The sequence below is a fragment of the Carassius auratus genome, chromosome 27 (genome assembly GCF_003368295.1).
Source record: "Carassius auratus strain Wakin chromosome 27, ASM336829v1, whole genome shotgun sequence".
NCBI lineage: Eukaryota > Metazoa > Chordata > Actinopteri > Cypriniformes > Cyprinidae > Carassius > Carassius auratus.
In genome coordinates this window covers 30,189,409-30,213,737 of record NC_039269.1, presented here as the reverse complement: position 1 = coordinate 30,213,737, position 24,329 = coordinate 30,189,409, and the positions used below count along the sequence as shown (strand labels likewise).

Genomic DNA, 24,329 nt, shown 5'->3' with positions numbered 1-24,329 from the left:
TTAATTACTGAATTCATTTAGGACTTTACACATTTTGACTTTAACATTCTGTTAACATTAGTGGAAGAACGTTTGTTCTTAAAACATTCATTCTCTGTGAGAGAAAGTTAGCTGGGTTATTGTCCGTGGAGGAGCCAGGATGTTCTCATAAGGTTAGCCTGGAAGGTGCCAGCAACCAGAAATCTTTATTATTGCAATATCAAATGTGTTTGACTATTAATAAAGTACTGGGCTGTTTTAGTGCCAAAAAACAAACAAACAAAAACACCGAATACAAATAATTTGTACCTGTATATTAGATCTAGCAATACTGACTGAATATTCTGAAAATTCTTTTTTTTAATTTTTATTATTCCTCACCTCCAGGTATTTTAATTGTTACAGACCGGGTGGAGAGATGAGGAGAGGACTCAAAGATGTACCAAAAACAAAAAAAAGTACCCCGAGTGGGGAAACATGAAGGAAGAGGAGAGGTGATGGAACAGGGGAGGGATGGTGGGCCAGGTCTGTGGATGGAGAAGGGCCTGGAGACTGTGACAGAGCCAGCAGGACTGCAGCGGAGATCACAGAGATGGTAGGAATAGCCTTGATGGCTGTAAAAAGACAGACAGACAGTACATTAATGCTCTCCTTGACTGAAACAGGTCAGACAGACAGCTTCTCCTGGGGTGGACGTAATCATTGCAGTGTCCTCAGAGGCGGCCAAAAGCACTACAGCAACTGAAGAGTTGGCCATCTTGCCAAGATCACCTTGTTATCATAGGATCTCCTTCACCCAAGCTCCAGTGATCTGAAGTCTGATGGTCCCAAGTTCAGTGGTCGGATGTGTCCATAACGTAATCCTAATCAATGTAATCAGCATTGTTTTCATTCAGCATGCACGCACTGTCTACTGAATGCAAACAACGCTGATTATGTTGATTACGTTCTGGGGAACTCTCCAAAATGGCAGAAGACGGTAACTTTGGGGTGAAGAACTGCTGAATAAATTATGTTGTTACTGTTTTCTTTGCACACAAAAAAGTATTCTTCAGACAGTAGCTGATTGACAGGACTGTTTAAAAGCATCTCCTGACAGTTGTTCTGTCTCTGCTCTGGCTGCACGTCTCTGCTTTGCTCTGGGCTCCAGGCTGGTGGCAGCACCATCCTACACACATAGTTTACACTTTACTGATCTGCACTACACTTTTGATTAGCTTTCTCTTGCTTCTCATTTGCTGACTTAATACATTTATTGATTCAAATTATGATTTCATTGTTTAATTTAATGTTTTAATGAATGATTTTGGATTTAACTTAACAAGCTGTGTGGTCTTCCCTATGGCATTGCTACTGTGAGTCAGGTAGTCTTGACATATATGAAAATACCTTTCCATCTGTGTCTACAATACAGTAATGGCCAACTCTCTGTTTAGTCTGTTTTTAGGAAGACTTTGGTGTTCAATATATTGTGTTAGAAGGTTAGAAGGAAATTATTAAATTCATTTTTAAATTATTATTTATTTCAGATGGGTTTGAATCAGATTGGGTCAGATCGTCATTTTACCCCCAGATGGTTCATCTGACCCCCCGACTCGAGCCGGGTCAGCTTACCCCAAACCACACTGAGTCATGAGAACACTTTTATAAGAAGCCATATTTTTAGAGCCCTTTGTCATAGATACATTATGATCATTTAAAAGTCAAGTCAAGTCAAGTCACCTTTATTTATATAGCGCTTAGGGTTAGGGTTGTGTCAATAATGCAAAATGATAGTTAAAGGCTGTTCATCATTGAATTCAGTGATGTAATCTCTGTTCAGTTAAATAGTGTCTGTGCATTTATTTGCAATCAAGTCAAGGATATCACTGTAGATGAAGTGACCCCAACTAAGCAAGCCAGAGGCGACAGCGGCAAGGAACCGAAACTCCATCGGTGACAGAATGGAGAAAAAAACCTTGGGAGAAACCAGGCTCAGTTTGGGGTCAGTTCTCCTCTGTGTAAGTGTGCTTTTTGCGTTTATAATAGGGCTGCACGATTATGACAAAATCATAATTGTTGATTATTCATTTGAAATTGTAATTCTGATTATGATCAACACAATTTACATTGAATGATGTTTATACCATTGAAGCAACTTCATGTCATGTTTTAATGAAGGCTGAAAACAATTTAAACTGAAAAACTTTTCTATAGTACTAAGCCTTAAATGTCAACTATTCATTGGATTTAATTCTTCTTTAAATACAAATAATAAAAAATATAAAAATATGTATGGAAAAACCCTTAAGATAACCTATAGAAAGAAAAACACATCTTTAGAACTCTGAATAACATAAGTGGACTTTGAACGATTATTGCCTTTTTGAACGATTACGTAATTGTGGCATCCATAATTGTAATTGCTATTAGAAATTCGATTAATTGTGCAGCCCTAGTTTATAATAACATAGTGTAGTTAAATATGACATGAGTCTGACACCATGGTATAATGAGCACACTCACACCCTAAAGAGCAGCCCGGAAAATTGAGCGCAGCTGGAGGAAAACAAAACTGTCTCCGGTTACATATGTAACCATAGTTCCCTGAGTAGGGAACGAGACACTGCGTCCTCTAGGGGGCGCTTTGGAGAACACATCGTCGTGACCCGTGTCTGAAGCATACATTGAAAAAAAGGAAAGATTCCTTTAAAGGGATACGGCTAAGAACCTAGCATTTGTACCAAGTCTTGCCTGTCACACAGGGGCTACCGCTAGCTTACGCATTAGCTTGCTGAAAGAGCTGTCTCGCCAGTTCTCTAGTAGCAACACCCTGTTTAGACAGGTATCCGAGGATACATAGGTGGAGTGGCGCCCAAGATGAACGGGGCTTTTACCAACTCAAGAAAGGGCACGAAGCAACCGCGTGAAGCCATCACCATATAGGATTTTAGAAAGAACGCAGAATACTAGCGTGTGAACTTACCACAGTGTGAATTTCAGAAAGTGTGCAAAGACTTCACGTGCACACTTACCATAGCATGGATTTTCAAATACTGTTCTAAGGAGGGGCTCTCATGGCACTCTGATAGAGCAGCTCATAGATGGAATAGTGTATCTCAAAACAGTATGATTGAGAGTCATCAACTCGATCTGTGGAAACAATACTGAAGCGCTCTGGGGAAAAAAACTGAGAACTCCGTCTCATACGAGAGGAGAACTCCGAGCTCAGAGTAGCGTGCTCACAGGCGACCCTTTTTTCTTTTAAAAAAGGGGAGCGCTGCTAAATTCCCACGACAATCACCCAAATATCCCCTCATGTTGAGGGAAGCAATGCTTGAGGTGTATAAACAAATACACACTGGCTGAATGGAGCCCAAGGAACCAAGGTCTAATCATCTCAAGAAAGGGAACGAAGCAGAGCGCGTAATCCTTACCGTACAAGATTTCAGAAAGTTTGCAGAGTCTTGCGTGCAAACTTACCACTTGTGGATTTTTAGAAAGTGCGCAAAGTGTTCACGTGCACACTGACCACCATGTGGTTTTGAGAAAGTACACAAAGCTTAGCGTGTGTACTTAAAGGTTCCTAAGCATCGCAGAGGTGCTGAATCTCACGGGAGAGGCAAGCTCAATTTTACAAACCTCGGGTGAGGGGAACATCACCTGAGGCAGCATATACAAGAAGACTTCTGTAACTGCCACCTCCACTTCCCTCTGGATTCGACAGCACCCCTAAGTGGCCAGGAGACCCCTCGGGGTGACCTGGCCAGACATCCATGAAATTCCCTGCAGTGCTCTGCCAGGCCTGATGATCAAGTAGGCTCCCTTAGAAACCTGTGATCTCAGCCGCCTAATACATGAAGCCGGATGGCTGGTGCTGGCAAAAGTTTAGTAAACACTGTAACTGAGCACTGCAAAAGGAAACTCACAGAGTTTATTAGTAGACACGTAACCACCAGCAATTAAATACACATACGTTTATACAGAGAGGGTTACATTTACTCACCCACCCTCCTGCGCTGGAGCCCCGCTCAAGGGGCGCCTCCTTTTAGTCTGGACCATCAGTCAGGTGGTTGCCATGGACATAGAACCATAAAAACATTATAGGTCCAGCAAAGGAGACTGTTATGCGAGAGGTTTCCACCTAACCTCGATCAGGTGGAGAGCTGGTGGTTACAGGGGAATTAGGAAGGGGAGGATAAAAGCAGAAGTTAAAAATCCCCAAAGGGAATGAGTAGATACCTCGGTATCACTCCGATTTGGACGAGAACGCTGCCTTGTCTAGATCATACCCCTTAGGTTCCGCTTACCTCCTCGTGACCCACGATTCCTCTAACCCCTGCCCGCAGGTGGGGGAGGAGCGTGAGTTGCGAAACTAGCCTTCTGTTCCCATCTTTGATCCTCAGATAGAGACAGGCCAGGACCCCTATGTTGTTTGGGCTCAGACCTGGACCTTCATGGAACGAAGGATCTGAAAGCAGCAGAGTGCGCCTTCATCTCCCTGAACTACTCAAATCGCCGTCTCAACGGACATACCGAAAAGTTCAGAAGGCGAAACCTGAGCATCGAGCAGAAAGCATTTTCTTTCCTCCCGATGCCTGCTATGTTCATCCACAGATCTCTCTCCGCTGCCACCATGGCCGCCATAGTCCTGCCCATGGCGGAGGCGGCCTGCTTGGTATCACGGAGAGAGATCCGTGGTGCGGCGGAGCTCAGCTACCTGATCAGAATAAGGCCCCTGCCTCTATCCAGGTCTCTTAGTAGATCAGTCTGATATGCTTGAAGCACCAGCATTGTGTGTAATAAAGACACAGCCTGACCTGCTACTGTGTATGCCCTGCCATTTAAGCGAGATGATTTTCTGAAGGGGCTTAGATGGCAAGGAGGGAGATTAAGAAAGGATGTTTCCCCTGCAGAAAGAAAAAATTTTCACAGATAAAAATGTATAAATTATTTATACGCTTTCGCGCATCACCTCGATGTCGGCAGAATACTTTCATGCCGAAACCGATTGATTTCATTTCTTTTTAATCTCTGTATGGAGATCATGCACAAATGAAAGGCTCACCTGAGCTGGAGGGCTATGGTCAAAAGGTAATTTTCACTCAATAACCTCTAACAGATATAACCTCATCCTCCCAAGGCTCGCTCTCGTCCGCCGGCCTTTTATTTATTTTTTATTCTTTTTACGAGCGTGAAAGGGAAAGTCCCTCTTTAAACCATTCAAACAGATCCATCTGTATTCTCACGAGCTCATTTTCTTCTACGCCTCAGCGTGGACAGATCCTGAACCGCGGGAAGCAGATGGCTGCCTTTTTTTTTTTTCTCAGAAGAGAGACCAACGAGAGCGGAGCTTTTTCCATTGAAAAAACTCACAATGCACGCAGATTGCCTCCTCAAAGACATCACGTGCGTGCTCTTCACCCAAACAAATGACGCAAAGATCGCGTGTGTCATCGGGTGTCAAATAACGCAGACACGAATGCACACATTGTCTAAACGCTTGCTAGTTGTCTCCATGATAAACAGAGAAAGATCGCCCTTACAGGTTCTTTCAGATGCACGCTTCAAACAAAACAATCAGTGAAGATGAAGATAATGACGTGCTCTCCCGGTGCTGATTTATGGACGCGCCGGTAGTGACTTCGGAGGCTGTCGCCGGCCAACAAGTTGGTGTTTTTTTAATGTATGCTTCAGACACGGGTCACGGCGAGGTGTTCCCCAAAGTGCCCCTTAGAGGACGCAGTTCGAAGTTCACTTGAAAGGGAACTAGAGGTATTTCGTATTGCTTGGCGGGAAAGTAACCCATCCTACACAAAAGCATAAAAAACTGCTAGATCAGATTACTTTTCTTCCCTTTTAGAAGAAAACAAACATAACCCCAGGTATTTATTCAATACAGTGGCTTAATTAACGAAAAATAAAGCCTCAACAAGTGTTGACATTTCCCAACATCACAGCAGTAATAACTTTATGAACTACTTTACTTACAAAATCAATACTATTAGAGATAAAAATGTAACCATTCAGCCGTCAGCTACAGTATCACATCAGACAGTGCACTATAGACCTCCTGAGGAACAGTTTCACTCATTCTCTACTATAGGAGAGGAAGAATTGTATAAACTTGTTAAATCATCTAAACCAACAACATGTTAGACTCTATACCATCTAAGCTCCTAAAAGAGGTGCTTCCAGAAGTCATAGATCCTCTTCTGACTATTATTAATTCCTCATTGTCACAATGATATGTCCCCAAAACCTTCAAACTGGCTGTTATTAAGCCTCTCATCAAAAAACCACAACTTGACCCCAAAGAACTAGTTAATTATAGAAAAATCTTGAATCTCCCTTTTCTGTCCAAGATACTAGAAGAGGTGGTATCCTCACAATTATATTCCTTCTTAGAAAAAGTCAGGATTTAGACCGTATCAAAGTACTGAGACTGCTCTCCTTAGAGTTACAAATGATCTGCTCTTATCATCTGATCGCGGGTGTATCTCTCTATTAGTTTTATTGGATCTTAGTGCTGCGTTTGACACAATTGACTACAACATTCTTTTGCATAGACTTGACTTTGTTGGCATTAATGGAAGTGCATTAGCATGGTTTAAATCTTATTTAATACTTATATGACCGCCATCATTCGTAGCAGTGAATGAAGAGAGATCATATCGATCACAAGTGCAGTATGGAGTACCTCAAGGCTCAGTACTAGGGCCGCTACTCTTCATGCTTTACATGTTACCCTTAGGAGATATTATCAGGAAACATGGTGTTAGCTTTCACTGTTATGCTGATGATACTCAGCTCTATAATTTCTTCATGGCCCGGCGAAACACACCAATTTGAAAAACTAATGAAATGCATAGTCGATATAAAAAACTGGATGACGAGTAATTTCTCACTGCTAAATTCTGAAAAAAACAGAGGTGTTAATTATAGGACCTAATGTATTAACCTATAACACTGTCTAAGACTTGATGGCTGCTCTGTCAATTCTTCGTCATCAGTTAGGAACCAAGGTGTGCTATTTGATCACGTTTCTAGCATTTGTAAAACTGCATTTTTCCATCTCAAAAATATATCTAAATTATGGCCTATGCTCTCAATGTTAAATGCAGAAATGTTAATCCATGCATTTATGACCTCAAAGTTAGATTATTGTAATGCTTTATTGGGTGGTTGTTCTGCACACTTAGTAAACAAACTACAGCTAGTCCAAAATGCAGCAACAAGAGTTCTTACTAGAACCAGGAAGTATGACCATATTAGCCCGGTGTTCTGTCGATTTGTCCTACGCTGTCAGATTTTCCTACCTCCCACTAAAACAGTGGGTAGTACAATTCCACAACGAAAAATGCTACTGTAAAGTTATGGTTTATTAACGTCTATACCTACCACAACCCTAATCATACCCTTACAGTACTGCAAATACAGTAATTATGTGTTATATTCGCGGTTGTAGCTAGAAGGGATACAGCTACAGGAAACCAACAATAAATATTTTCTACCAATTAGATTGCATTTTTATTAAAGTCTACACCTACCCCAACCCTAAACCTACCCTTACAGTAATGCAGATACATTAAATATCATTGTTTAGCATGAGACAAAGGACGCGATATTGATGTGCGCGTGCGCAGTAAACCCGGGTAGGAAAATCTGACAGGGTAGGATAATATGTCAGGACACCGGTCCTGTCAACACTGCACTGGCTCCCTATCAAACATTGTATAGATTTTAAAATATTGCTTATTACTTATAAAGCCCTGAATGGTTTAGCACCTCAGTATTTGAATGAGCTCCTGTTACATTATAATCCTCTACGTCCGCTACGTTCTCAAAACTCAGGCAATTTGATAATACCTAGAATATCAAAATCAACTGCGGGCGGCAGATCCTTTTCCTATTTGGCGCCTAAACTCTGGAATAACCTACCTAACATTGTTCGGGAGGCAGACACACTCTTGCAGTTTAAATCTAGATTAAAGACCCATCTCTTTAACCTGGCTTACACATAACATACTAATATGCTTTTAATATCCAAATCCGTTAAAGGATTTTTAGGCTGCATTAATTAGGTAAACCTGAACCGGGAACACTTCCCATAACACCCGATGTACTTGCTACATCATTAGAAGAATGGCATCTACGCTAATATTAGTCTGTTTCTCTCTTGTTCCGAGGTCACCGTAGCCACCAGATCCAGTCTGTGTCCAGATCAGAGGATCACTGCAGTCACCCGGATCCAGTACGTATCCAGACCAGATGGTGGATCAGCACCTAGAAAGGACCTCTACATCCCTGAAAGACAGCGGAGACCAGGACAACTAGAGCCCCAGATACAGATCCCCTGTAAAGACCTTGTCTCAGAGGAGCACCAGGACAAGACCACAGGAAACAGATGATTCTTCTGCACAATCTGACTTTGCTGCAGTCTGGAATTGAACTACTGGTTTCGTCTGGTCAGAGGAGAACTGACCCCCAACTGAGCCTGGTTTCTCCCAAGGTTTTTTTCTCCATTCTGTCACCGATGGAGTTTCAATGATGAACTGCCTTTAACTGTCATTTTGCAAGTTTTTCGAATGAATGTTGTTCAGTTGTTTTGACGCAATCTGTTTTGTTTAAAGCGTGACATGAGTGTTAATTTTCAGAATATTTTTCAAATATAAATTGCACATGATTTTATACACCATTTCAATCAACAATAAGTTAATTATATTAATTGACCATTTTTAGTGTTCCATTTCAACAAAAAAAAAAATGCAGAACAGTTGCATTTGGCAGCAACAAATAATGAATATTTGATATTATATAATATTTCATTTTTATAGTCACAAAATTATGTTTAAAAAGATTAATCTTATAACATTATTGGCTGCGTGAATGCAAATATCAAATTATGTTGATACGGATTTAATTTGATTGGTGACCATGTTAATTAGTGCAAGCAATTAAAAGATGTTTGACATTATGTAACCTCAGTGAATATAATTTTTTTCTCTGTTCATCGCTAACCCTCTACATTGCAAGTAAATCACTTGCATATGCGACAATCTTCTCTCTGGGTGACTAAATGATGTCTAAAACTAGCCAATGGCTAATGAATTCTCAGATTTTACTCGCCAGTGTGTTAGTAGGAGGCTAAGATGATCGGTGATATTTCTCCGTTCATCACAGCAAGTTATGTCTGTATGGAATACTTTTTCTTCACATTTATGGTTCTTGTGTAGCTTCAATCAGTGGACCCCATTGACTACACCTGACAAAAAAAAGCTACTACAAAGATATTCTTTTGTGTTACAGAAGAAATATTCCTATGAGTTTGGGCATGAGTGAGTCATTGACACGGGCCGTTGTGTTCACATGTATTTATCTCTGTCATGACACAGAGTTGCAGCATCAGTCCAGAACGAGGCGTTTTGTAATATAAAAGTTAAATAGTAGACTGCTGATCATTAAAGCCACTGATTCTGACCTTCACAGAGAGCCGATCGAGGGAAATACGTCGTCTGGTTGATGTATCCTCCATCTCGATCACATGACGTCACTGTTCCAATCAGAGGCCGGAGTTTGTCAGACTCCAGCGTGAGCGTCTCTGACCCTGCGCTGTCCCAGGCGTCCTTGTGCCGCTCCACCTCAAAACAACAGGAAAACATGGACACTGTTTACTTTTAAGGAAAGTGCTCCAGTAATAAGAGATGCATACAATATTAGTGCTTTTGAGATTAAATTAATGAGCCGTTTCACCTTGGCATGTCATTTGAAAATTGTTTTGGAAGTCAAGTAATTTGCTACACATTTATTTTTAAACTCTGCCTGTTGCTATTGATAATTAATTCACAAGGTTTAAGGTGACTCAAATATTATATACCTGCACAAACATGCACATTTTCAATACATTTAGTAACTCTTTAGCAAACAATATTCGATCACCCCGTCATATTTACACATTAACAGGATTGTGCAATCCCTAGTTGCTTAGAGAGCAGTGTTTTCAGATATAATTACCTACTTTTATTAGTTTTTGTATTTGCATATATTTAGACCTTATCAAAGACAACATCCGTCAAAGATTTATTTTTTCTTTGTTTAAAATGTTAAACAGAGTCTTCTTCTGGCTCAACGGTCAATCTTTTTTTCACAGATATGTTATCAAAGGCCTTCAGTTTAGTTTAAAAATAGTAACTGGTAATGTTGAGTTAGATGTTAGATGAAACTGTGAAAACTGTTTGCCGTTTTAAACACTAACAGCCAATTAAATGTATAGTTCACCTAAAAACGAAAATTCTGTCATTAATTACTTACCCTCATGTCGTTCCAAACCCTTAAGACCTTTCTTTATCTTCGGAACACAAATTAGGATATTTTTGATTATATTGTTGTTCTATTTGCACACACACACAGTTTTTACAGTTGAAACCCTGATGCACTTTAACCAAAGTCCTAACTACTTTTGTAGACCTGTGAACGTTTCAGTCGCTCTGCTGTCTACTGAGGGTCAGAGAGCTCTCAGATTTCACCAAAAATATCTTAATCTGTGTTCTGAAGGTTTGGAACAACATGAGGCTGAGTAATTAATGACGGAATTTCCATTTTGGGGTGAACTGTCCCTTTAAGAGCAAGAAGAGTTAATACATTCCCCTCTCTTCTGAAATGATGTACTCAGTTAGAAAGTGTCCACGGTGTATATAATGTGTTCTTGAGCTCAACAGCAGGTGGTCTGTGGCTATTATTGATGATTGTTGTGTCCTGGTCTCACCCTGAGTGCAATCCAGTGTCCGTGGGCTCCGTCCCGCACGGCCAGCGCCTGCACCGAGTCTCCCACACACAGCACGACTCCTCCTAGCACCTCTCCTGATGTGAAATACACGCTGTGATCGATCAGGCCGTAATCCACACACAGATGAGTCACCACACCTGTCTGCACCTGCCGGATCTGAGCCTCACCTGCACACACAGGTGTCTTCACATCATCAGACAGGTCATGTTTACCAGTTACACACACATGAACACCAACACAAACTGGTTATAACCAGCGGGAAACTAACTCTTCTTTAAACTCACTTTCTTTTAAAATGTGTGTGTATTATATACTTAATAAACATACACAGTACATACACTTACACAGTGTAAACAAAAACTTTAATTTTGGATGCGATTTATTTGACGGCACTAAAAAAAAATTGATAATATGAATTATATTAATGTAAATATAGACATGTAAATATTTTAAAGAATATATACTTTGTGTGTATTTATATGGACATAATATACACAGAACACACACATATTATACAAACAAAAACTTATTTTGTATGCGATTAATCACAATTAATAGTTTGGCAGCACTAATTATTGTAAAATCAAAAATAGTTGAATTTTATGTAGAAAAGTTAAATCTGTATCTTGTTCTGACCAGAGTGACTCGAACGCACCTGACTTCATGATTGCGACCTGACTATTCGTAAGTACGGATGTCCCTGGATATATATTAAAGAAGCAAAACCGTACATCCTTAAAAACAAAGAGTGCACATTGAGATCAAGAACACTAGAGAAACCAATGGACTGCACTTCAGTTTCAGCTTGTGTCTGATTTAAACTTTTAGCTGGTAAAATCTGTGCAGCGATTTGAATGAGATTGGTCCGACCTTGTTAGTTCATCTATATTTTAAAGGCAAAGCCCGTCTTTTTTCTGCTGCAGTGTCTCAGACACGTGTGACGCACTGACCGTCGAAGCGTGGATCCTCTCGCCGCTCATCGAGCTCCTGCGCCCGGCGCCACAGCGGAGACAGCAGCCGTGACATCCAGCCCTGCACGACGCTCACCATCACTGCTGTCTGCGACACACACCGCTCGATCACACACAGACACAGACTAGCTTTCAGAGCCAGGTGAACCACTTACCTGTCCACACAGCCAGATAACGTCAGCACGCGTGACGTAGAGACGCTTGATAACCAACGCGATCAGCACGTGACGATCAAAACACACTGCTGCCGCTACGGAACAATAACACATTTCAAATAAACATCAAAGGCTATGTTTTAGCTAGATTACATTTTATATTACATTATATTGTAGGCTATATTATATTACAAATGTATATATAAACTGATCAAATAAATGCAGGCTCCATGAGCAAAAGAAACTCAATTAGCATTAAACATCTCACTGTTGAAAAACTTTTGACTGGTAGTGCAGGATACATTTTTCTGGACCAATTTCTTTATAATATTCATTGGAATAAAGTATGGTTACTCCCTGAAAAACTCTGCATTTATAATAAAATAAGAGAGATACATTGCATAATGTCATAAAGTTTTTTTTTTTTTTATCTCTAGAACTTATGTGTGTATTCTGCAGAGAATACTTTACTTCATTTATCCTATCATTGCAATCAGGTTAAATCTCTTTGGGAGAACTAAGTTTTTCATTTATCTTCTTTTATGATTTTATTTTATTTTTTGCTGAGATATTGATTTCTATATTTTTCTGGCAGCGACCATGCTATTGATTTTGCTGTTCATTTCTTTGTGATGCATTACAAAAATAATAATATCTCAAGATGTTAAACCAATCTTTGGTGCTTTTTGCAGTGTGGGCAGGTGACAAATCCTGCTGGAAAATTAAATCAGCGTCTTCAAAAAGCTGGTCAGCAGAAGGAAGCATGAAGTGCTCCAAGAATTCTTGGTAAATGGGTGCAGTGACTTTGGTTTTAAAAAAAAACACAATGGAGCAACACCAGCAGATTACATTGCACCCCAAATCATCACAGACTGTGGAGCAACTTGGGCTATGAGCTTCTCCACCCTTCCTCCAGACTCTAGGACCTTGGTTTCCAAATGAAATACAAAACAGTCCAGTTCTTCTTCTCCTTAGTCCAAGTAAGACGCCTCTGAAGTTGTCTGTGGTTCAGGAGTGGCTTAACAAGTGGAATACGACAACTGTATCCAAATTCTTGACACGTCTGTGTGTGGTGGCTCTTGATGCCTTGACCCCAGCATCAGTCCATTCCTTGTGAAGTTCACTCAGATTCTTGAATCGATTTTGCTTGACAATCCTCATAAGGCTGCAGTTCTCTCTGTTGGTTGTGCATCTTTTTCTTCTACACTTTTTCCTTCCACTCAACTTTCTGTTAACATGCTTGGATACAGCACTCTGTGAACAGCCAGCTTCTTTGGCTTTGTTAAGGGTGTCAATGATTGTCTTCTGGACAACTGTCAGATCAGCAGTCTTCCCCATGATTGTGTAGCCTAGTGAACCAAACTGAGAGACCATTTTGAAGGCTCAGGAAGTCTTTGCAAGTGTTTTAAGTTGATCAGTGAAGAATATTTGTATTGGTCAATATGTGAACTAATCAAGTATAATCAATGTGAATCTAGCCATTTATTTTTCAAGTTATACTACTGTTATAATCATGCATGTGCCTGTGTGTAGAGGCCTGCGTGAGAATGTAATGTGCAGAGAGTAAAGGGGTATAGTATATGGTGCAGCTGCATGCTCTATTTGGACACAAGACAAAATATATGATGAGACCTCCTTGGTGCAGAGATGACCAAAATACAGCATATGGTAAAGTTGCTTGTCCTGTTTTGACATAAGACAAAATATATGATTAGGCCTCCTCGTTTTACTTAAAATAAATTCTACAACCTAAAAGCAAGTTGGAGACACAGACTCGATAGACTGTTCTGCAGAGCTTTCTCGGTTTTATTTTCTCTTGAGAATAAAATCTAAATTCTGGCATCAAAACCCCAAGACTTCGAGAGTGATTCTTCTAGACATGGAAGAAGCCACCACATTAGCTGATTGGCATGTCACCATATTCTAATACTTCAAGTCTGTGTGCATTGAATTTATTTAATACACAAGTTTCACAATTTGAGTTGGATTACTAAAATAAATGTCATTTTCCACAACATTCTAATTTATTGAGATGAACATGTATATCCACAAGCAGTATCAATATCACAATCTCAAACAATATTTTTTTCATCACTACTACATTTGCACAATCATCAGAGATGATGCTTTAACATCAAAGAAAGGTGTACAGATGTTACTGAGTTCTCGTGAGTGTTTCCATTCCTCCTCAAGCGCATGTGAGCTCAGCTTTACAGAAACTCACTGATCAGATCAGTCTGGTTCATCTTATACCGTCCTACAGACAAAAACTTAAGTCTGCTAAATCTGTAGTAAAGACTGTAAAGAGATGGACCAACGAAACAGAGTGGGCTTTAAAAGCCTGTTTCGACCTCACTGTGTTTTTGAAGCTGTTACCACTGATCTGGACAAACTCACAGAGACTGTAAATTCTTATATTACTTTCTGTGAAGATATGTGCATACCTACCAGGACTTATTTAACATTCAACAATGATAAGCCATGGTATACAGTAAAACTCAGACATCTTCGTCAGGCCAAAGAGGATGCCTACGGGGACAGAGTCTTGTACAAGCAGGCCAGGAACAAACTGAATAAAGAGATTAGAGCGGCTAAAAATACCTATGCTAAAAATTTGGAAGATCAATTCACTTCCAATGACTCAACTTAAGTGTGGAAAGGACTGAGATCCATCACAAACTACTAGACACCATCTCCATTAGGCTAAACAACAACTTGCTAATGACCTTTATGAGTTTTATTGTAGATGTTTTATATTGGGGTGGTGTTAGCACAGTTGATAAGACACATGCATTTGGTGTGAGAGACCCAGGTTTGAATCCACTGTGAGGCACCAATGTGTCCCTGAGCAAGACACTTAACCCCTAGTTGCTCCAGAGGCGTGCGACCTCTGACATATTTAGCAATTGTAAGTTTGGATAAAAGCGTCAGCTAAATGAATAAGTGTAAATGTAGATGTGAAACTTCCTACACCCGTTCTCTCTACACAACAGTTAACACCCCCTGCAATCCCCCTCTCCCCCCTGCACTTCAAATCAGTGAACAAACAAAGGTTGTTCTTCCTTCACCAGCTGAGGAAGTTTAACCTGTCACAGGAGCTGCTGAAACAGTTCTACTCAGCCGTCATTGAGTCTGTACTGTGCACTTCAATAACTGTCTGGTTTGGTTCAGCTACATAATCAGACATCAGAAGACTACAGAGAACGGTTTGGACTGCTGAAAGGATTATTGGTACTCCCCTGTGCCACGATTCACACACACAAACAGGTATATTCAAATGCAGTTTATTCAACATCCTGAAAAGCAGTCCAAAAACATGCAACACAACAAACACCAGGGAACACGAAAAAGCTGGGTGACATAAAGGACTCCATGACAATGACAGAAACAAACAGTGTATATATGGACAGGTGCAAACAATGTGAGTGGGAACATCTGTGTGCAATGAAGTCATTATTCCAGATAAGGGCTTGAGTGAAATGCAGTATTGAAGTGTGGTGACGATAAGGGGAAGTGAGACCTCTAGTGGACACCCAGGGATACACAGACCAGACTGTGACATTACCCCTCCCTCCTCTAAAAAGCAGCTTCCAGATGCTCCTCAGAAAACACAACAAACAAACCAAAGAGACCAGGAGGGAAGTGGACTGGTGGAGGATAAGGGGGAGGGACGGAGGGCCAGGTCCATAGAGGGGAACAAGGACAGGAAGTGAAAAAAAAAAGTAAAACAATACAAAGAGACCAGGAGGGAAGTGGACTGGTGTAGGATCAGGGGGAGGGACAGAGGGCCAGGTCGATAGAGGGGAACAGGGACAGGAAGTGAAAAAAAAACAACAAAACAAAACAAAGAGACCAGGGCAGATCGGAAAGTTCAGGGGCCCAGGGCAGTGCAGACAGAGCAGGAATCCAGGGTGGAGCAGGTGGAACTGGAGCTCTCCGGGGCAGCGCAGACAGAACGGGAGCCCAAGGGCGGAGCAGAGGACCACCACAGTGGAGTCGATGGCACAGGAGTGGAAGTCTGGTCATGTAAGACTGAAACAGAGAACATGAACAGGTTAAGGGCGGCCTCCGTGGCCATGATGAGATGGTAGATTGCCTCCGTGGCCATGACAGGGCAGGCGGTGATTTCATAGGTGGCCTCCATAGCCGAGACGAGAGGGTAGATGGCATCCGAAGGTTCTGCAGCAGTTGCCACCACCTCTGGAGGTTCCACAGCCGTAACAGTCTCCTTGACAGCAATAAAACAGGCTGAGAGAGCATTGCTGGGTACAACAGAAAGGATGTGATGAGGCTCTGGAAGTTCAGCTGAGATGTGACCAGGCTCTGGTAGATTGGTAGTGATTTGACTGGGCTCATAAAGACCAACCGTGACTTGACCCTGTTCAAGGAGATCAACGGTGACTTGACTTGACTCATGAGGTTTAACTGTGGTTTAACTTGACACATGGGTGTTAATGGTGACTTGACCTGACTCTGGACGGTCAATGGCGACTTGACCTGACTCTGGACGGTCAATGGTGATCTGACTAGATTCTGTAAAATCAACTGGGACCTGATCAATGGTGATCTGCCTAGACTCTGGGAAGTCAACAGCGACCTGATCAGTGAGGACCTGACTCAACTCTGGAGCGTCCACGGGGATCTGACTTGACTCTGGAGCGTCCACGGGGACCTGACCCGACTCTGGAGAGTCCACGGGGATCTGACTCCACTCTGGAGCGTCCACGGGGATCTGACCCGACTCTGGAGTGTTCAAGGGGACCTGACTCGACTCTGGAGCGTCCACGGGGACCTGACCCGACTCTGGTGCGTCCACGGGGATCTGACTCGACTCTGGAGAGTCCACGGGGATCTGACCCGACTCTGGAGCGTCCACGGGGATCTGACTCGACTCTGGAGCGTCCACGGGGATCTGACCCGACTCTGGAGCGTCCACGGGGATCTGACTCGACTCTGGAGCGTCCACGGGGACCTGACTCGACTCTGGAGCGTCCACGGGGACCTGACCCGACTCTGGAGCGTCCACGGGGACCTGACTCGACTCTGGAGCGTCCACGGGGACCTGACTCGACTCTGGAGCGTCCACGGGGACCTGACTCGACTCTGGAGCGTCCACGGGGACCTGACTCGACTCAGGAGCGTCCACGGGGATCTGACTCGACTCTGGAGCGTCCACGTGGACCTGACTCGACTCTGGAGCGTCCACGTGGACCTGACTCGACTCTGGAGCGTCCACGTGGACCTGACTCGACTCTGGAGTGTCCACGGGGACCTGACTCGACTCTGGAGCATCCACTGGGACCTGACTCGACTCTGGAGCGTCCACGGGGACCTGACTCGACTCAGGAGCGTCCACTGGGACCTGACTCGACCCAACGGAGACCTGACTCGACTCTGGGGGGGTCCACAGGGACGCCTGTGCTGACATTGCAACTGAATTAAATGTAAATGTTTGGGCGGGCAAAGCAGAGAAAGGGAGGTAACCTTTCCCCGTATGACGTCATAAGGGGAAGACGCCTATCGAAATCACTAGCCACTGGGGGACCATAGACAGGCTAGGGAAACTCATATTAATGTTAAAAAACCTCATAAAGTGAAATGTTCATGTCATGGGACCTTTAACACTGCACCAGTTGTAGATTCACTCTTCAAGTGATGACTGAGCATTAGTGATGACACCTACAGTTAACAAGCGGAAACACTGAGAATAAGATGAACGACAAGAACAGAAAAAAGTGAAGAGATGAGCAGAAACACATAAAAAACTACTTAAACTAAAATACTATAAACTACTTACAGCAACATCGTTAGATGCAATCAGTATCTCACCAGAGGATGATTAAACAACTGCAAAAACAAAATTCCCATTTTCTCTTATTGCAAGCTAGTTTGGATTTATTTCTTTCATTTGGTAAATGTACTAAGGTTGCTAAAGTATGTTATCATTATGGTGATTAGTGTTCATGTTAGTTGGGCACTTGGCCATTGACTTTGGTTGAATTAACTTTTGTCTCAGCATTGTGTTAAAAGTGCATGCTATCACTATTTTCAATATTATTTCATGGACCTCACTACACTGACACGTGTTTTACGATGTGCACTTTTTTAAATCAGTGACTGACAGCTGGATTTGAACATATGTGTCTTTCCAGATAAGTCTTTAAAAACAGCTACTTTTGGTTTTGAAATTTCAACTTCCACAGTTGAGGTTTAACTTTAATCATCGAGTTGTTATTAACTGTCCCATTGAAAGAGTTCTTCTCATAACCCTTGTTATTGAACAAACTGCTTATGATTACACTTCCATTAGGCTTTTTTGGTTTTCTGTGTACAGATCTCATGAAACTTGAGACAATTCATTTGATGCTTTGAAATGTTTTACCAGTTTATCAGTGTCACTGATTAATAATGTAATCATAACAAAAGCAATTACAATTTTCACTTAAACTTTTAGCAAAGGGAGCAAAAGAAATTATATAGTTATCATACAGTAAATCATGTTTTAATCTTATATGTTTTTCCTTTGCATCATTAATGTGTTAGATAGAGACATTTGAAATGAAAAACTTTTGTCCCTAAAACACTACTTGTATACAACTAGCTGGCTTGAGTGTTTATCTGTGCGTTTGTTTTTCAGGCATGTGAAAACTAATCTCAGGAATGAGAGACCTGTTTTACAGACTCACACAGCAAAAAAATCTGAGTGAAATTAACTCTGCTGGGAGTACATGTGAGACCACACTCAAGAGTGTGAAAGTGTTAAAATAGGAGTGTTAAATTAACTTCTTTCAAAAGGAGTCTTTTAGTTAGACAAGCAAACATCAAGAATCAACCTGTGAATCTCAACAATGGTGAAAATCCAAAAAGCATGTTGCAGTGCATTCTGGGTGCCACCTATCAAAATTCATCCATGACTCCCATGATGCATTGCGGCATGAATAAATTATTAGCTGAATTGTTTCAGTAATTTCCTTTATTCTTACTAATCTATTTTTGTTTTTTATGTTACTTTTAGTAGTTTGTCTTCTAATGTTTAGAGTTGTTCTGTTTTTCTGAATATGCTGTTTGTCACCGTTGTTGAGATTCCTACACTAATCTTTGATGTATGTGTGTGCCTAAAACAAGCTTTTTTTTTTTTTTATCAGAACAACTTTCAAGAAATCCTTTTAATTAGCGGGTACTGTACAATCACAGGGTTGTTATAATCAATGAGGTCAATCAAATCTGTTTAGGCTTTAATTGAGTTTTGTGATTCAGGTCAAACGCCCATGTTTTGATTTTTTTCTTGTCTGTTTGTTACAATTCAGTTGTAACAGCCAAACCAAATCTCACTTCAACATTTTAAGGGTCAAGAGCCCAACTAAACCAAACACTGACCACTATAATGGTGACATAAACATAGTGATTTTCATCTTTGTTTATTCTGCATGTTAACATCAGGTCTCATCAATAATGGTCAATCATCACTCAATTAATCACTTAATTATCTCATTAACTTTAACTCAGCTTCAGTGTTAATTTAACACTCCTATTTTAACACTTTCACACTCTTGAGTGTGGTCTCACATGTACTCCCAGCAGAGTTAATTTCACTCTGGATTTTTTGCTGTGCAGACACACCTGTTTTACACACGTCACTCAAACACAGAACCAGGAAACAGGAATCACATGAGTTCAGGGAAAGAGAAACTGAAGTGTAGCTGAGCTGCTGTGTGTTAGTGATTCTGTATTTCTGCAGTAAAATGGCAGAAGCCAGATTTTCTCAGGATGAGTTCTTGTGTCCGGTGTGTCTGGATCTCCTGAAGGATCCAGTGACCATCCAGTGTGGACACAGTTACTGTATGAGCTGTATTACAGACAGATGGGATAAAGAGGATGAGAAGAGAGTCTACAGCTGTCCTCAGTGCAGACAGACCTTCAGCCCAAGACCTGCTTTATTTAAGAACGTGGTGTTTGCTGAAATGATGGAGAAACTGAAGAAGACTAAACTTCAAAGTGTGGTTCCTACTGGAGCTGGAGATGTGCAGTGTGACGTCTGTACTGGAAGAAAATACAGAGCCGTCAAGTCCTGTCTGCTGTGTCTGAACTCTTACTGTCAGAATCACCTCGAACAACATGAGAGTTGGTTTAAAGGAAAGAAACACAGTTTGATTGAAGCTACTGGACGACTGCAGGAGATGATCTGCCAGAAACACGAGAAGCTTCTTGAGGTTTTCTGTCGCACTGATCAGAAGTGTATATGTGTGCTGTGTACGGTTATTGAACATAAAAACCACGACACTGTATCAGCCGCAGATCAGAGGACAGAGAAACAGGTATTTAACACTAGACACTGATGAAATATTGCTGACACTCGTTTCATATGTGTTTATATCAGCACCATATTAACAGCTTACAGCATTCACACTGTTCACCACAGCAGAAATGAACAACAGCTGCACAAAAACACTTTCTGTTCAGTAAAACCGACTGAATCCAGATCATTTTAGCCATTTATAGCTTCACTTCAGTCGTTTATTTTCTGTCTAGAGCTGCAGCTTAATTACACAGAACACAGAAGTCAGTGTGAAGCTCTACATCTGTCAGATTCACTTTCATAATATACACTTATAGTGTGAAACAGGTATTAATTACACATGATAGATAATTCATGAAAGATGGTAGTAAATTATCAATCATCCCTTCTGGAGTTTGAACCTACAGCCAATGATTATCAGTTCAGATATTTAACCTTTAAAATGCCTCACCCTACTTTTCCTGGATTGATCTGATCACATGATGATTTAGTGTCAGTAGTTTTCTGTGAGATTGACGATCATCTGTTTGTCCTGCAGAAGCAGCTGAAGGAGACACAGAAGACGCTCCAGCAGAGAATCCAGCAGAGAGAGAAAGATCTCCAGCAGCTGAGAGAGACTGTGGAGTCTCATAAGGTGAGTCTGGAGAAGAAGAGAAGTTTGTCTCCGTCTCAGTTCAGACTCACTGAAGCTGAATCACTGTGTGTCCTAACAGCGCTCTGCACAGACAGCAGTGGAGGACAGTGAGAGGATCTTTACTGAGCTCATCCGCTCCATTGAGAGAAGCCGCTCTGAGCTGATACGACTGATCAGAGATCAGGAAAAGACTACAGTGAGTCGAGCTGAAGAACGACTGGAGCGACTGGAGCAGGAGATCAATGATCTGAGGAGGAGAGACGCTGAGCTGGAGCAGCTTTCACACACACAGGATCACATCCAGTTCCTGCAGGTAACACAGATCTAGAAGAACAGGATCATAGTGGACCTGAGTGAAAGATATCAATAATGGTCGATCTAATCATACCTTTGAGCTGTTTCTCCTGATCAAATCTACTCAACTCTACAATGAGACTCCATTGATGTGCTTGAGTTGTTAGATGGACATTTATGTAGCAGATGTTTTATCGTTCAACCTGTTTCCTAGAAAGTTCACAAACAGTGTATGTGGTGAATACTAGGATCTGTAACTCTAATGTGATATAATGAATATGAGGAGAATGAAGCTGATGATGTGAAAGTGCTGGATTGAGTTACTAAAGATCAGTGAAGACAAATCTGATGTTCCTGAAGGTTACTGAGTGAAGTGTGGAGCTGAGGAGTTTGATTTCTGTTTTCTGTAGAGTTTCCAGTCTCTCTCAGCACCTCCTGAATCTACAGACGTAAATGATGATCTCTTCAGTTCTCTCTTCTCTTCTGATGATCTGAGAGAATCTGTCCATCAGCTGAGAGACAAACTGGAGGATTTCTGCAAAGAGCAGCTCAAGAAGATCTCAGACAGAGGTAAAGTCCTGGAGATTCATCTGCTCTCAGAAACCAGTCCATCATCATCTCATATCATGGAGAACATCATATTAGAAATGTGTTAGGAATAGATACAGGATCATGAGAATCACACTGTTCATGTCTGTTGATTTCCACAGTCACATTCTCCAACATTGATCACTGGACCAGGAAGGACTTCCTACAATGTAAGTCAGTAAGAAATCCAGCAGAAAAACTCTCTGAGTGTGTTCATGTTCTTCCTGTAGAAGGAGAAAGAAGAGTTTAATAACTGATGATGTAGATGATGATGTTCACAGATATCTGTTCATCTGTACTGAGACACTGATGATACGCTGAACATGAAAAGATCAAACAGATTCATAATTCCTGATTCTGATGTGTTTTATCTCCATCAGATTCCCGTCAGCTCACTCTGGATCTGAACACAGTGAATAAACTCCTCCGTCTGTCTGAGAACAACAGAGTGATTACATTCACTAACACACTCCAGCCGTATCCTGATCATCCAGACAGATTTGATTATTATCATCAGGTGTTGTGTAGAGAGAGTGTGTGTGGACGCTGTTACTGGGAGATTGAGTGGAGTGGACGTGTGTTTATATCAGTGTCATATAAGAGCATCAGCAGGAAGGGACGGGGTGATGAGTGTGTGTTTGGATATAATGATCAGTCCTGGAGTTTGTACTGCTCTTCCTCCAGATACTCATTCAGACACAATAACATAAAGACTGTTCTCTCTGTGAAGCCCATCAGCAGTAGAATAGGAGTGTATAGTGATGATGATGATGATGTCAGGAGAATAGGAGTGTTTGTGGATCACAGAGCAGGAACTCTGTCCTTCTACAGCGTCTCTGACACAATGAGCCTCATCCACACAGTCCAGACCACATTCACTCAGACGCTCTATCCTGGGTTTGGGGTTTATAATGGATCAGTGAAACTGTGTTGATGAATCAGAATAGACTGACGAGAGATTCTGCCCATAATGCTTTTAGCTGAATGCTAAATCTTTATAATAACCTATATCAACAGTCAAGCAACCAAGAAAACTAAAATATAAATGATTTTTTTTTATTAATTGTATTAGTAGTAAACTACATTTTCAAGGTTTAATTAATATTAATAAACTAATCTGAAAATGAGTAATGGTCAGATGTTAGATCAAATATAATATATCTTTCATAGGAAAGCCAGGCAAAACTTTACTGTACTCTGATAAACGTGTGCACCCAACAGTAATAGATGTATCTGTCTGTATCTCTAAGATCTTAACAGTTCATTTTTAGAACTAGTGGACTGTTACAGTAATAATATCTGTTTCAAGATGTGGGATTACAAATATATAAAATGTTAAATCTAGATTACATTTTGAAGTAATAAAGCTGACATATCCAAGAAGATCAAATCAGGAAAATCAGGTGTCTGAGATAATGACCTTTTGTCTTTGTGCTATTCCTTGTCATTTGGCTTTTTAAGCTCAAGGTACAACTGTGCCTTTGTTTCTATGATAATGTGAAGGTATGGGTGATACTGTCAAGCACTTCTGTATTTAAATGACACTGTTATACTGATAAGATCAAAGATGGGAAAATGACCAGCATCAGGCCGATCCCTGTATTCAGTTTGCATGCTTTGTTTAAATTGCCTCCACCTCTACTGTAGATATCCCTCCTCCTTCAAATGTATATAAACTACAATGTTTTAATGACTAGTGAGACTTTTGATGACTTTTCAATAAAGAATTCTGCTGAAGATTACCAAAGAGTCTCCTGGTCAAGTCAAGTCAAGTCACCTTAATTTAGCGCTTTAAACAAAATACATTGCGTCAAAGCAACTGAACAACATTCATTAGGAAAACAGTGTGTCAATAATGAAGAATGATAGTTAAAGGCAGTTCATCATTGAATTCAGTGATGTCATCTCTGTTCAGTTTAAATAGTGTCTGTGCATTTATTTGCAATCAAGTCAATGATATCGCTGTAGATGAAGTGTCCCCAACTAAGCAAGCCAGAGGCGACAGCGGCAAGGAACCGAAACTCCATCGGTGACAGAATGGAGAAAAAAACCTTGGGAGAAACCAGGCTCAGTTGGGGGTCAGTTCTCCTCTGACCAGACGAAACCAGTAGTTCAATTCCAGACTGCAGCAAAGTCAGATTGTGCAGAAGAATCATCTGTTTCCTGTGGTCTTGTCCTGGTGCTCCTCTGAGACAAGGTCTTTACAGGGGATCTGTATCTGGGGCTCTAGTTGTCCTGGTCTTCGCTGTATTTCAGGGATGTAGAGGTCCTTTCTAGGTGCTGATCCACCATCTGGTCTGGATACGTACTGACACAGACTGGACCTGTTGGCTACGGTGACCTCGGAATAAGAGAGAAACAGACTAATATTTGCGTAGATGCCATTCTTCTAATGATGCAGCAAGTACATCGGGTGTTATGCGAAGTGTTCCCAGTTCCGGTTTACCTAATTAATGCAGCCTAAAAATCCTTTAACGGATTTGGATATTAGAAGCATATTAGTATGTTATGTGTAAGCCAGGTTAAAGAGATGGGTCTTTAATCTAGATTTAAACTGCAAGAGTGTGTCTGCCTCCCGAACAATGTTAGGTAGGTTATTCCAGAGTTTAGGCGCCAAATAGGAAAAGGATCTGCCGCCTGCAGTTGA

General features: G+C 41.2%; 2 protein-coding genes across 2 annotated transcripts; one reads left to right on the top strand and one right to left on the bottom strand.

The window, feature by feature from the left end:
• Positions 1-378: 378 nt before the first annotated feature.
• LOC113046485 (uncharacterized) lies at positions 379-17,298 on the bottom strand. Its single transcript, XM_026207327.1, has 8 exons — positions 17,203-17,298; positions 15,967-16,248; positions 15,716-15,902; positions 11,871-11,965; positions 11,695-11,803; positions 10,724-10,911; positions 9,440-9,599; positions 379-593 (listed from the first exon to the last, which is right to left on the bottom strand). Exons 1-8 carry the CDS (start codon positions 17,296-17,298, stop codon positions 379-381), a joined length of 1,332 nt encoding a protein of 443 aa, XP_026063112.1.
• A 2,221-nt stretch (positions 17,299-19,519) lies between these two features.
• LOC113046164 (tripartite motif-containing protein 16-like) lies at positions 19,520-22,698 on the top strand. Its single transcript, XM_026207083.1, has 6 exons — positions 19,520-20,185; positions 20,705-20,800; positions 20,880-21,113; positions 21,505-21,664; positions 21,805-21,852; positions 22,063-22,698. Exons 1-6 carry the CDS (start codon positions 19,613-19,615, stop codon positions 22,614-22,616), a joined length of 1,665 nt encoding a protein of 554 aa, XP_026062868.1. The 5' UTR covers positions 19,520-19,612; the 3' UTR covers positions 22,617-22,698.
• The last annotated feature ends 1,631 nt before the right edge of the window (positions 22,699-24,329 follow it).

Excerpts from the sequence above, each read along its gene's own strand:
- LOC113046164 (XM_026207083.1), top strand. The coding sequence starts at position 19,613 with ATGGCAGAAGCCAGATTTTCTCAGGATGAGTTCTTGTGTCCGGTGTGT. Across the intron at positions 21,114-21,504 it reads ATCACATCCAGTTCCTGCAG|AGTTTCCAGTCTCTCTCAGC; the intron begins GTAACACAGATC and ends TGTTTTCTGTAG. Across the intron at positions 21,853-22,062 it reads CAGGAAGGACTTCCTACAAT|ATTCCCGTCAGCTCACTCTG; the intron begins GTAAGTCAGTAA and ends TATCTCCATCAG.
- LOC113046485 (XM_026207327.1), bottom strand. The coding sequence starts at position 17,298 with ATGTCAGCACAGGCGTCCCTGTGGACCCCCCCAGAGTCGAGTCAGGTC. Across the intron at positions 11,966-15,715 it reads CGATCTGCCCTGGTCTCTTT|CGGCAGCAGTGTGTTTTGAT; the intron begins GTTTTGTTTTGT and ends ATTGTTCCGTAG. Across the intron at positions 9,600-10,723 it reads GACACTGGATTGCACTCAGG|GTGGAGCGGCACAAGGACGC; the intron begins GTGAGACCAGGA and ends TGTTGTTTTGAG.